The sequence below is a fragment of the Plectropomus leopardus genome, chromosome 21 (assembly GCF_008729295.1).
Source record: "Plectropomus leopardus isolate mb chromosome 21, YSFRI_Pleo_2.0, whole genome shotgun sequence".
In the NCBI taxonomy this organism is placed as follows: Eukaryota; Metazoa; Chordata; class Actinopteri; order Perciformes; family Serranidae; genus Plectropomus; species Plectropomus leopardus.
Window position 1 is genome coordinate 10,770,214 of NC_056483.1, and position 14,508 is coordinate 10,784,721.

General features: G+C 40.3%; 1 protein-coding gene across 1 annotated transcript; it reads right to left on the reverse strand.

The window, feature by feature from the left end:
- Nucleotides 1-711: 711 nt before the first annotated feature.
- LOC121960351 (suppressor of tumorigenicity 14 protein homolog) lies at nucleotides 712-13,982 on the reverse strand. Its single transcript, XM_042510011.1, has 18 exons — nucleotides 13,739-13,982; nucleotides 12,398-12,522; nucleotides 10,805-10,872; nucleotides 9,516-9,709; nucleotides 8,419-8,514; nucleotides 7,956-8,175; nucleotides 7,313-7,455; nucleotides 7,073-7,170; nucleotides 6,811-6,920; nucleotides 6,483-6,616; nucleotides 5,364-5,468; nucleotides 5,083-5,193; nucleotides 4,891-5,004; nucleotides 4,626-4,745; nucleotides 4,353-4,536; nucleotides 4,006-4,277; nucleotides 3,508-3,644; nucleotides 712-2,892 (listed from the first exon to the last, which is right to left on the reverse strand). Exons 1-18 carry the CDS (start codon nucleotides 13,956-13,958, stop codon nucleotides 2,725-2,727), a joined length of 2,619 nt encoding a protein of 872 aa, XP_042365945.1. The 5' UTR covers nucleotides 13,959-13,982; the 3' UTR covers nucleotides 712-2,724.
- Between the last annotated feature and the right edge of the window lie 526 nt (nucleotides 13,983-14,508).

Consider the following 14,508-nt stretch of genomic DNA (forward strand, 5'->3'; position numbering starts at 1 on the left):
CAGCAGTCCCCTTTTAGCTCTCCCCAGTGGTCAAGCAATCGACCAGTGAGGGGTTAATACAGGTTAAGAGTCCAAAAATACCCCTTTCTTTTATTAACATTCTTTAAAAAATTAATGTACACACGAAACAACCATTTTTTTTATCTAATGATTAGCAAGTTATCTCCAGAACAGAGTAGAATTAAGCAGCGCTGAATGCCGGAGAGGATGCGCACATGGGAAGCTCTGTGCTTAAATCTTGGGTGCACTTTGGATTTGTACACGTGATGATCAGCACGTAGGCAGCGGAGAACAAGAATGGTTTCCTCATCAACAACCTGACAGTCGTGTCTTTATATGACAAACTGGCAATCTTTCATCAAAAAGTAAACAAACAGGCGTTGCGCTTGAAAGTGCATGGCACACATTGCGCAACCAGAAAAACAATATCACCAGGTAACCTCATTTCAAATGTACTCATACTACAACGTCATCAGATGTAAAAGTATCACCTCCAAACTACTGTACTATATAGGTGCCTCATATCGTACTATTTTCAGCCAAAAGCACCAATAAAAACTGCGGCAGTTCAGATTTCTCAGGTAAAAAGCCAAATTGGCATACGTTTTGGTTTGTCCTCTGGGTTCTCATTTCACTAAACTACACACAAACCCTCTGTAATTACAAGTTTTTAAAAAGTTTTATTTTACTTTATTTAAAATTTCTAAATGTCCGTGCTGAAATGTGAGTTAAACATGCGGTTTCCTTTTTCTATTTTTTGAGAAAGTCAATAACAATTCAAGGTAAAGAATGGCATTTTTTTTAGGGAAATAAAAGATCATAAATGTCATGCAAAAAATGCAGCAAAAGTACAACAGTTTTGTTGAGACCTGCTGCGTTGGAAATTGTGTCTTTAATGTCAATGCAATCAATCTGATAGAGTTAAATAATGATGCAAAACGTTTTTTAATCCTTTGGGCATAAGGTGCATCATTCCCTCAGGACATAAAATAAACAATGATGCAGACTGGCCACTGGGTGGTGATGTGGGCTGAATGAGCACAAGGACAAGTGGAAACATGCAAGTGTGTCTGCACAGAAAAGACTGGTGAAATTCTCTCCTGATGATCTTATTTACCAGCATCATGACTTTACGGTAATCTGCGATCATGCTTTTCAGGGAGCATGCATTAAAACAGAGGCATCACAGGGATAAATTAAATCACAGTAAAACTGAAATGCAAAATATATTATCTCCTCCTACCGAGGGATTATTTGCTTCTCTACAATTACAAAATATGTTGAACAAAAGGCTATGACTCAGATAAACTCAGGATATACAAATGCACAAACATACACGTACAGTACAATAACAGCTCTCAAACACATACATAAACACACATATACAGTACATGGACGAATTTAGAGGAGGAAAAATAGACAGTATGCGTGTGGGGAAAGAACTCTTTCCATATTCAGTTAAGGAACTGTTGTGGCACTATCTCTGCGGAGAACGATGTAGCTGACAGGAAAAGAGGAAGGGTAAGAAAAACAGAAAGTAATTGGCTCCATTTACATGCTCAGGAAAACCTGGCTAGTTGGTCTGACCTGTCTGTCTGATTGAGCAAATTAATAACGGAAATAGATGGCACTAATGTTGTGGTGTAATTTTAAGTATGTGGGTGTAAAACAGATGTCTCTTCATCGTCTGCAGTTTATACAAAATGCAGCTGCTTGACTTCTAACTTTAAAGAAAATTGGATCACATAACACAAGTACTGGCATCTGTCCGTTGGCTTCTTTTCCATTTTAGGATTGATTTTAAGGTTTTATTGCTGTTGTAAAGGTTTTAAATGGGCTGCTGCCACCTTATCTAGCAGAACTTTTAAATCTTCCTGCTCCATTTAGAATACAAAGGTTGACCGATCAGATGCTCCTGGATGTTTACAGAACGAGACACAAAAACAGCAGCAATGGAGCCTTTGTGGTGGCTGCCCCGAAACTGCTCAGACAACAGAAACCTTTAAATCACTGCTGAAGTCCCACTTCTTCTCACTGACATACAACTGATATGAGCTTGACACCTTTATTGACTTCATCATCTGTTGTGCTGCAATTTGTTCACTATTATTTTTATCGTTTTCTATTGCCCTTATTGCCAATTTGCTTCTGTACTCATTTGTTTTGGTAATTTGTGCCTGATCAGCACTTGCTGCTGGTCAAGTAAGGCTTATTTGAAATGTTCTGTATAAATAAAGTTGGACTTCACTTGCTTTTAAGCATATTATTGCTCTGTCAGAACTATAGAGCAATTGTAGGACAGAAAATATTATAACACTTGTATTATAACACTCAGTCTACATGAGTGTACAGACAGTGAAAACCATAAGCTAACAACAGTATTTTTTAGAAAAAGTATCCTGTGGGCATCTTATAATCCGTGTAAAGTATTCTAACAAAATTCTAACATTTATTTGAAGCAACCCAAACCCTAAATTAATTTAATAAAAAGGTTAATCTTTTGTGCATGTCGACATAGCGTCTGTCTGTGATGGGGATTGTTAAGAAGTTGACTGGTTTGGAGCACTGATGATGCCCCTGCTGGGCGGTTGCCATGGACACACCCCCAAAAACGTACTGAATCATTGTCATGCAATCACGACAGCAGTCTGAAGATGGACTCCAGGTCTGAAACCTTTGCCCTGTGTGTTAAGTCTGTCTGTTTTATGTCAGTGTAGTGGTCTGTCACACCTGTCCTTTGGTCTGCTGATGAATCCAGTCGGTGAACTTGACTACCTGTGTGTAGACACCAGGGCGGTTCTGCCTCGCACAGCCCTCACCCCAGCTCACGATCCCTGCCAGGAACCACCGCCGGCCTCGCTCCAGACACACCAACGGACCTCCTGAGTCACCCTGAGGGCAAACATATGCACAGTTATACACATATAGACAAACATGAGCATAAAAACACTTTTAGAGCAGCTAGAGTGCCTATTTACATAAAGACACACAAACAGAAATCCAATGAAACACAGGAAATTAGCTTTTTGAGAAGATGACACATGATACATTCTGTTGGGCTTTAGACAGAAATTCTGGAAAATATAGAAAATGAAATTAAAACTTTAGTCATTGAAGCAAGCCATTTTCCATAAACATCACCGCAGACCCTTCTGAGTGTTTTGCCAGTTGTTTATATGTCTGTTTCAGATCACAATGAAGGCTGAGTTTGAGGATGGATGTGGTCCAAGCAAGGGTGCTGGAAGTACGGGGTGTACATAATAATACTGTCTATTCTTCACCTTTATTTGTACAGCTTTGTGGTCCTTTCTTCTATCTGGTTTGTCTATTTAAGTATATCAAGAACATTTGTGAGTGTGTGAGAATGTGAGGTCATTAAGAACTATGCAAAAAACTAGTAAAAAGAGTAAATATTTCTCATATGAGTACACACACTTGGCTGAAAAGGGATACTGATAAAAATGCATACTTGTGCGAAGACACACCAACTGTGATGCACACACTCACCTGACAGGCATCCACCCCTCCCTGCAGGTTCCCAGCACACAGCATCCTGGGAGTTACAGCCTCGTCATACAGCTTGTTACAAGTGTTCCTGTTTATGATCTTCACTGGGGCCTCTTGTAAGCGAGAGGCCAGTTCACCTATAATCAGACACAAAATGGGACTATCTTATGGTGTTATGAAAATTTTGGAACACAAGAAAACATCACCCATCTATCTCCAGAACACAACTTACAGAAAAACTCCTGCACACAGTCTAACTTGCAAAAATCCTTATTTTCACGCAACGTTTTGGTAGTAGGTTTGCCTGAAGAAGGTCTAGTACCAAAACCTCACATTAAAATAATGATTTTTGCAAGTTTGACAGTGTGCAGGATTTTTTCTCTAAATTCTGAAAATTTTATAACGCTGTGATGCTTGTTTATATTGCCCCAGATCTACGTTTTTTTTAAGACCTTGGCAAGATGTAAAAACACACTTTTTGTAAACTTCAGCTCTTACCGTCCTCCATGAGGACGCCCCAGCCTGTGACATAGCAGTTGGTCCCTGTTGTGAAGGTGTGTGAGGGAGCAGGGACGCACACAGGCTGCACCAAGTCGTTGAAGAAGACAGGAGCGCTGAGCTCAAGGAGGGCGATGTCATAGTCGGAGGTAAACTGGTCATACTGCGGGTGAAGGAGGATGCGGCGGATCGGTCTGGTGGCTGCACCGTTGTTCCCTGTAGTCATCACACGCATTCCCATGTAGGCTCGCCATGCACGGGCATCTGAGTATCTGCAGACACAACATACATGAACACACACACGGATTATTATTATCATAATGTCGCCTTTCAGGCATCTTTCTTACTTAATGGCGTCTGAGTCTTGGAAGCAGTGAGCTGCAGAGATGAGCCAGCGGTTGCCGACCAGTGTGGCTCCACAGACGTGGCCATAGCGATCCATCTGGAGGCTGACCTGCCACGGCCATGACCCTGCCCCCGCATCAGAGCCGCCAACTATCTTAGCCCGCTTCTTGGGCCTGGTGCCACAGCCTGGGACACAAAGGTAGATAAGAGGCAAAAATCATGATGGCAGAATTCAGAGGACTTTCATTCAGTTTTTAGCCAGGATTGAAACTTACCACAGCGCAGCTCATCAGAGCCATCAAAGCAATCTTTGACTCCATCGCATTCAGGGTTAACCTTACTCACACACTTTCCGTTGGCACATTTGTATGAGGATGAGGAGCAGCCTTTAAGATCTAAAGAGAATAAAAGACAATATAAGAAGAGTGAAACAAAAGACACTTAAAATATAAGTACTTATAAAAGCAGCATATTGAGATAAAATACACTTAAAGTGATCAGTCAGCGTCACCAGTGATGTCTAGCATCATGAACACTCACACGCTCTGGTGCAGTTGAGTTCATCACTCCGGTCTTTGCAGTCAAGGACACCATCACACACTGAAGACTTTGGCAAACACACCTTATTGGGACACACGTGGTAACATTTACCTCCTGAAAACAAACATGTTAGCTTTAACAGTCCAAATACAAACAAGCACATGCATGTTACTATGGTGACAGTCTACTCACCACAGGCACCCTCCTCGCTACTGTCGGCACACGTGCTCTGGCTCCCACACTGGCTGCTTTGAGGCTTACACTGGCCGTTCCCACACAGTACTTCACCTGGTCTGCAGGATGCTACATGTTGTGCGCATGTGCAATCATGCACACACAGTAGAAACACACAAACACATACAAATCTGAGTGTAGTACAAAGGTCATGTCTGTCAGATTACATGTTAAGAAATAAAGGGCCAAGCCTACAGTCCTTTTGCATCATCAATGGTGTCATCAGGCAAAAGACTTACAGCATTTAGCCTCGTCCCGTCCATCTGAGCAGTCTTTTACTCCGTCACACACCTTTCTCAGAGGGATGCAGCGGCCATTTCCACAGCGAAACTGGCGAGGACACGCTGGAGACAGACAGGGATGAGACTTCAATGTACTGTCTGGAATTACAGTATTTTCTCTGGCATAGATGTAGATATATGACCCATAATAGACTGGTTTGCAGTGTCATAGTACTTTCAGGACCTCTCTTTTGAAGGTTTTAGTCTCATCTCACACTTGACCACATCTTTACTTAGTCCTGTCTCAGTCTCAGATGAATAGGACTCTAGATTTTGTTTCAAGACCACTAAAGACCACAACTGAGTATATAGAACAAAAATGATGTTGAATATGATGGTTAAGTTGCTTTCAGCTCTAACTATTGTCTTTTATAGCATACAGAATAGTCCAGTTAGCCTACTTGTGTACTGATATTGATAAACACAGGAAATAATCGGCTATGTCATGGTTTATTTTGTAGAAGAAAATTAACCTAGAAAAAATTCCTTGGTTTCATGGTTTGATCCATTTAAAGGTCCACTGTGTAGGACTTTGAGGTATGGAGTAAAAATAAGGTCAAAAGTCTTGTAGCTGTGTATGACCATGTCTGAATGTGTTAAATTTTTTTGTATGAAATACATTCAAATGTGTGAATATGAGAACAAATAGATATCGTTTTTGAATCCATAAGGGGATTTCTGAATAAATGAAAAAAAAGTAAACGCATAAAGAAGTTTTTGCACACGGGTTTAAAGTTCCAAAAAAGGTTTGCAGGTACACATCTATCTATTTTCACACATCAAGCTATTTCTCATGGTACAAATATACATAATTACAGATATGTATTTATGGTAATAAAAGTGAATGAAGAAGAATCTTAATTTTTTTGTTTCGTTTTCAGAGGAATGTTGATCCTTCAGAGTAATGTGAGGAGTGTCCATGGTTTACGTGGTCCACATTTTATTGTAAGTGTGTCATGCAGAGTGGGCCCACTGGACTGGTCTAGTTCTTGACTCTGATTCGGCCTGCTTTGTTCTTTGTCCTGACTATGCCTCTCTGTCTGAGCTGGTTATTTGAAGGCAACACATTTTACTTACTGCCCTCTGGAGAGAAAGCTCGGTAGAGCAAGTAGAAGCCCTTGTGAGTGAGAGATTCGTCCGAATGGAAGTGGAGGGAGAGAGGAGAGGAGTAGACTCGCTTTTTGCTGCTGTCTGACACTGGATTACACAGTCTAGATATAGAGAAGCAAAAAAGTAAGGAATCTAACATTTAACTCACTCATAGAGACACAAAAAATGTGGAATGTCTTAAACAATTGTGAAATAAAACACAGTTACAGTAATTGAGAATCATAAAACATCTTTAAAAATTTGACTGATGTGGATGAAATGCTTATGGGCCACACAGTCCAGTTTGGCAACCCACTTGGTCCCTCCAATGTCCAGCCAGTCTTTCTCACAGCCGTCTGATGACGAGGAATCCTGAATGTCCATCGTCACGATCGTCATGGAGATCAGGTATCCTGGCAAGGGCGCCTGATAAAGTAACCAAAGACAATTCACATGCTGGAATGTGGATGGGCCGTATGACAAAGGCATTATTCACTCCTCTGCTCTCTTACTTTCTCTTTCTTATTCCTGTTTCTAACACGCACACTCACAAACATGTATGCCCTCATGTGACTCACCCGTAGTGTCCAGGTGCAGTCTATGTTTGGAGGATAATAGGAAGGGTAGTAAGGGGAGGCAATGGAGCCGTTCCACGAGGAAATCGACCCTCCGCAACCTGCAGGGGGAGATGGTGACACAGCGAGATACACAGAATACACATTAAAACACTGATTACACTCTATGTATGCTTATCAGTGGAAATAAATACTCCCAGCACCAACATATCATACAAGATTTGAAGGGTTTAATACTCAAACCTGCTTTTGGGATGGCTTGGAAATAAGCTTTGAAGATTGCTCCATCTCTCTGTCTGCTGAAGGAGAAGGTGACTAACATCACATTCCCAGAGGATGTCAGCTTCATAACAGGGGATGAACCCGAAATAGGAAGCCCACACCACCTGAGACAAGGATATAAGGGTTCTTACAGCTTAAGGCAAGTTGGATTTAAAACTTTTTTTTAATGCTACTTGGAATTAAATTTTTGACCATAAGCTATTATTGAAGGAAAATAACATGTCCTGACATTAATTACTTAAGGTTAGGGTGAATTTTATTTCATTTTTCAAATATTTATTGTAACATAAAACATGACTTTGGTGATTTATTACAAGAGGCATTTGGTAAATTATTATTTTTAAGTTACCCATTATTTTAAGCTTTTTCAATGCAAAAAAAAATGTCTCCAATGTTTAAGACTTTGAAAGATTGATTTTAGACATTTTAATGCCAATAAATGCCTTTTTTAAAACTGGTGTCTTCAATGCCTTTAAAGACTTTAAGGATCCGTGGGAAATGTGTCATGGATATGTATGTATTCAATATATAAATGAGATATTTATTATAATGCATTTGCTATCACAGTGACTCCAGAGACTGAAAGGTCATAGAATATGTTTACCTGGCGATTATCTTGTTCTGTAATGGAAGTAAGAAATCGTAGGCAGAGAGCTTGTGGGCAGTGCAGCTTCCTGGCGTGGCACCATGCAGAGTGAGGATTACCAGTCGAACCACATGACCTGATGGCACGCGAAGACGCCACTGGTAGTACGGCTTTTTGGGACTCACAAGGCTCAGGGTGCGGTTGTTGCCATACTTGGCATAGAGGTCAAAGGACATCGCTAGACAGAGGAAGTGATGGAAATATTTTCGAAATGAATAATGTAAGTGCACTTTTTCCTTTCCTGTCAACAGACATGGCGTGCAAGCCTTGAGAGCAGCATTAATGGCAGCCATAAAAGAAGACAGAACGAAGCACGATCAGCTCCAGTCAGACAGTCTGAACTCAGTCACACTTTTTTCAAATTTTCAGAAACCATATCTTTAGATTTTGTTACATAAAGCCAGAGCCATGCTCTCCTCACCTTGGAAGCCAAGCTGCCACTTCCCACTCTGGATGCTGTTTGGATTCTTACTCTTTTCTGATTTTTCATCTGATTCAAAATCATCAGGGTCCAGACCTACAGACACATATGGCAGATATCAACATGCTTTACAAATTATACCATTCTAAATGTACAGGTATCTAAGTGTTTACAAAGGGTTAATTATTCCTAAATCCTGTGTTTCTATTTAAAAACAAATGCCTGCAACACAGCATTACATTTCAATTTGTGCATTTCACTGCTTTAAACCTATTTATTAGCAGTTACAGGGTTAGTTCACCCCAAAATCAAAATGCATATTTTTTCTCTTAACTGTAGTGCTATTTATCAATGCACATTTTTTTGGTGTGAGTGCAGAGTGTGAGTGGACATATCAGCCTTCTCTCCAACATAATGGAACTAGATAGCACTCAGCTTATGGTGCCTATGGTACATTTTTAAGACTGTACAGCAGTTTATCTTTCCAGAAATCACGACACAGTTACTCGAGATAATCCACAGACCTTGTTGTGAGCAGTTTCATGTCTGAATTTTTTTCCTCCTACCAAACTACACCCACAAAATGTATCACTGTGAAGGAGGCATGCATCTACTTATTGACTAGAGGCTCGTGCTCATGACAGCGCAAGATGTGAACATTAATGGCGTCCTCCTCCAATGGTATGGCGTAATCTAGCTCAGTGAAACTCTTGAAATCCTCTCTCCTTTCATGGGATAAATTGTGGGAGACCAGTGCAATGATATGGTTAGTGGGTGTAGTTTGGAGAAAAGAAAATAGTTCCTACATGAAACTGCTCACAACAAGGTCTGTGGATTATCTTGAGTAAGTGGGTCATGATTTCTGGAAACAGACATTGCTGTTGAGAATTAAATGTATTTTTTTTTTTTTTTTTTTTTTTGGTGATCTTGGCATTACAAGCTGAGTGCAATCTTCTTTAAATATTTTTTTAAGAGAAGGCAGGCATTTCTAACAATCTAGAGTCATAAATAGCCCTACAGAGAAGAGGAGAAATATATATCTTTACGTTCATATGTGTGTGTTTAATATGCATGTACTGTGCAGCGAGAACCTCTACCCAGCAGGTGGAGCATGTCGTCATCTTCCTCCATGAAATATCGCTGCTCATTGCGGCTGTCCCGCAGCACTTTGTTGCTGCCAGGAAATCTGCGCTGCAGCCTCTCTGGGGCGGACCTCTGTATCGCCACTGCAACATCATCCGGAGCAGAGAATTTACTCCAGTAGAAGACGTTGAGCCCTTCCACTCCTTCACTGTCACACAAAGGGTTCACAATGTTGCTATTCTGCAGGGGACATACAGCTGTGTATGTTGTTGTCATGTAGGGGTGTAAATCACTGGTTTCTTCACTCTATATTATATCAATACTGGACACTGATACGATATTTGCCGATATTACAAAGCCTACCACAATACAATTTCGACTCAATTTAGGGGCCTGCGATTGATATATGCTGATATTATATGCTGATTTAACACAGCCGGTTACAGGAGAAGCTGCTACCCCTTGCTTTTCTTTCAGCCAGAAAAGATAAAAACAACATATACACAATTGGAAATAATTTAAACTGGTTCACTGTGTTTGAAAACACTCTCTGGAAAAAAATGTTTTCACTTTAATTCAAACCATGATTGTTTTTCCTAAAACTTCAGGGCTGTCTGACTTGGAGACAAACTTCTCCCAACATCCTCAAAACGTGGATTAACAACAAGATCTTTTCACTAAAGTATAAAAACTCAATAATAACTGTCAAGGACAAAAGACAAAACAACTGTCTTTTTTGTAGGTCATATTTCCCCCACATATACAACATGCTAATGTTATTAGCATAGGCCCATGGCATTTTACATTACAGAGATTAGCTTAGCGGCTAGCAGACTTTTCCTCTACTCATAACTTAACCAACTTACTATTATTTATGCTTCGTCTTACTCACCGCTGGTTTAACAGAACAGCACGGATGACTTTCAGTCACCATGAACATTTTTTCAGTCAACATGGCTGAAACACAGCAGCTAAGGTAACATTAACAAGAAGTCAGTGAAGTGGCCCAGCAGGTACATCATGTTTCCTCAGAATGGCTTTTGTTTACATATCATGTGCGCTGTCTGTTGACTCACACTTTCTCCGAAAACAATCAACGCTGATGATTTATTCCCGAGTAAATAATAGTAATATATATCCTCATGTCCTCATAATATCCTCATTGTCTTTCTCTCAGCTGCCATTATATGCCAGACGCTGTGTGACGTGACACAGACTTTCAAAATAAGGGCGCGCCTGAAAGAGGATGACATGGATCAATGTTGCACATTTCATCACTGGGCTTTTTGTCGGTGCAGCGTACCTGAAGGCAGTAATCCCTGAGTGCAGGTAGTAAGAGCTCCACGGCGAGGACTCGTAGAGTTCTGAGAACTATTAATTGAAAAATACAAAAAGACATCAAGAATTAAAGCCTCATGGGTGTATGCCTCCCTAAGCTAGTCAAGTTACAATTTACATCCATGTTTGTCCAGACTCACATGTAGCCTGACAGATGACAATGCCTCAAATATGAATGTTGCTGCAAAGAAGCTTCATATTCTAAAACATGGATGCTTCAAACACATTTTCAACTCTGACAGTAGAGAATATCTATACAATCAGCGCAGCTTTAACGTGGAGACCTAAGATTAATGTCACAAATTCAGTATCAGACTAAATGTTTCCCCCTCTGGCCATCACTCAGCATCATAACTCAGGAACAGAGAAGTGTTTTGTGGAGCATCATGACATCAAAGTAAAGTTGAAATTTTACTTTTTTGACATAAAATGTCATCATGAAGTGCCTCCTCAAAAAGAAGGATTGACCACATACTGTACACTACAGTGCTGTCAGTGTGACATCACTACAGTGGAAGTGAGGTCACTTCTCCCGTGTAAGCAACACATGAGCACACCTGGTCGAACATGCAGCCTGAGCTCAACAAAAGCATTGTTCGTGTGTGTGTGTATCAAACTCTGCATGTGTGTATGTTGACTTTGAGCAGCACAGAGCTCCATTGTGTGTCTACCTGCCGGCCGTGTAGAGGTAGGACCCTGGGTGGTATGGGCTCCTCGCCTTGAGTTCACCTGTTCTTTAATGAACAGATGGCTGTGCAGATACTATGACCACTTAACAAGCCTGCTAACTCGCCCTCACAGCTGAGTAAAGGAGCATTACACTATGTCAGTGTAGATTTGGGGGGATTTACACCTATCAGTTCACCATTTCTTCACCGCTCAACAAGATTGCCTGGCCGTGCAACTGACCTTTCACTCCAAAACCCAAATTCCCCCTCTGATATCTTTCCCAACCCTTCTCTCATCCCAACCTGCCCCACTGCCCTGTCTCTCGCTCTCCACCCCAGCGTCAAACTGAGGTTCACCTCCTCTCTGTAGTGTTCGGCACACAGAGTGGCTGATTGTGTGAAAGCTACACAGACAATGTTTTTATTGAAGGCCTGCTCTTCCTCTCACTCTTGCTGCCTGGGCCTAGCTGGGCTCACAAATGCCGGGCTTGTCCTCAGCCCTGAAAGGGCCCTGTCCCTGGGGGTCTCGGGAACTTGCGCACACACCGTGCCCAGCTCCTGTTTCAGCTTTACATTTAACACCACCAGAGTGAGACAGAGAGAGAGGGATAGAGGGAAGAGAGAGACGTAGAGAGAGAGAGTGGAGGACAAAGCCGATAAAGAGAAAAGCAAATGAATTCAAGGACAAGACACAAGGAGAATGGGAAGGAGAAAGAGGGCAGCAGTGTTTTGAAAGTGCCACTTAAAAGACACTAGTAGTCTGCCGTAGTGAAGCATATCAAAGTCAGAGCAGCGAGATCAGCTTCAGCTCAGAGCGGGAAGGACGAGCAGCACTCTAAAGTGTCATTCAGAGGGGAGGCACTGACGGACAAGTCCATCGTTCCACTTACATAATGGTTCAAAGCCTGAGCCTGCAGGCGGAACTGCGGGGAGGTGGAGTCAGTCAGCTCTGAGGAGAAGCTCAGGTTTGGGAACTCCACGCTGCCACCGAGGAAGAACACTGAGGAGGGCGGAGCTGCAGGGGAGGAGGTAGAGATTTGAGACAGGTGTACTTGCAAGGTTCCTACAGCCTAAAACAAGTTCAGTTTAGGACTTTGCAATGCCACTTGGAATTAAATTTAAGACCAATTTTACTGTAACCAAAATGTAAGAAAAAAGCATGAACGCACATCAATTACTTACAAACAATTTTGTCCAAATGTTTATTGTAACATAAAACTTTTTTGATCAAGTTTAAAACTTGGAGGATCTACTTAAAATGCTGAAAACAAGCTATAACTGTCTAAAGTGGAACACATAAAAAACATATTATTCTAAATGTATCAATTTGGTTTGCCTTGAAAAAAATAAACATTTTAATTTGAATGGATGTGGTAAATGTGTTGTTAGTTCCTCTTTACCTGCGTGATGGAAATGACAGAGGCATATGTTTATTATTCAAACATTGTTCATCAACAATTATTTTGAGATTTTACAACTCAACATGAGAAAAAAAAATTAATAAAATCCTATTTTCAGGGTTCCCACACATTGTCATCACACATTTGTCACATTTTTCAGACAAAATTTCAAAACTTTTCCATGACTTTTTAAGGACCCAAAATATTAATTTGTCTTGCCCCACTTGCCCAGTGTGTCTTTAAAATATATAAGATTAATATTCTATTCAAACATAATTTCAGAATCCCACATGATGTGCTCAAGGGCTCTAAGAAACAAAAATCGAACCAAAGGTTTTTTAACTTTCTGTAAAAATTGCCCCAAATATTTAAGTTTTCTATTAAAAAGATGCCAAACATTAAAAGTTGTATGTCCCTGTATATATAATAGCATATTAAAGTGACATTTTGTCATCAGCTACAGGAAATATATTCACTGTAACGTTACATTAATGTAATTCAATTTATTACACACAGCACATTTCCATGATTTTTCAATAACTTTCAATGTTTTTTACTAGTTCCATGACTTTTCCAGGCCTGGAAAATTTGGTTGTGACATTTCATAGCTTTTAAAGGTTTTCCATGACCATAGGAACCCTATATTTTGTTTTTTTTAAACATTTTTTGACACACTGGATATTTTAATACCAATGAAGGCCTTATTTTTAGACGAATTTAATGCCTTTGAGCACTTTCTATGGATCCACAGGAACCCTGACTTGGGTGACAGTGGGTGAAAAAAATAAATAAACATTTTAAAGCACAGGAGAAAAGCAGGTGTGTACTCACATGTTAAGAAGTGGAGAGTCAGTGCAATGGAAGCAGCGAAAGGAAAGAAAGGCAGGAGACCCAACATCCATCTCCTCCAGGAGCCACAGGCTGGAGCTTGCCCCCCCTCCACCTTTTGCTCTGCCTGATCCTCAGGCTTCGTGGGGGGGCTCAGTGACTGGGTGGGCTCCTTCAGCTCCCCCTCTCCCTTCAAGAGACAAGGACATGACTCAAATATCATAGCAGCTTTTAATGTCTGTGCTCAAGTTGCTTCTAATTGATTGCATTTTATTCTTAAGTCACCACAGGGATAAAGAAAAGCAGCCTATCTGCCAAAATCAGTGGGAAAATGTAACCATGCACTTTTACTCAAGTACTGTACTTCAGTACAAATTTGAGGTATTTGAACTTCACTTGAGTATTTTCTTTTTATGTCACATTATTTTACTCCAAAAGATTTCAGAGGGAAATATTGTACTTTTGTATTTCACCACAGTTATCTTAATGTTTTAGTTACTTTAATCTTAAAAAAAATAGTATGAGTTTATAATATATGTTGTTGTTAATGAAATTATTAAACATGAAATAATCAGTCAACTGACAAAATTAATTGTAAACTATTTTCATGAACATGCATTTTTTAATTTTGTTGGTACTTTTTTGGTACTGTTAATATTACCACCTTTTTTATTATACTTTACTTTTGAGCAACATTTACTATGCAGGATATTTACTTGTAACAGAGTTTTTGTGGCTGTGTAGTAATTGTACTTTTACCTAAGTAAATGATC

Coding starts and splice junctions, on each gene's coding strand:
- LOC121960351 (XM_042510011.1), bottom strand. CDS start 13,958: ATGATATTTGAGTCATGTCCTTGTCTCTTGAAGGGAGAGGGGGAGCTG. Junction 6,921..7,072: donor ACTGCACCTGGACACTACGG/GTGAGTCACATG, acceptor TTACTTTATCAG/GCGCCCTTGCCAGGATACCT. Junction 6,617..6,810: donor CTGGACATTGGAGGGACCAA/GTGGGTTGCCAA, acceptor CTCTATATCTAG/ACTGTGTAATCCAGTGTCAG.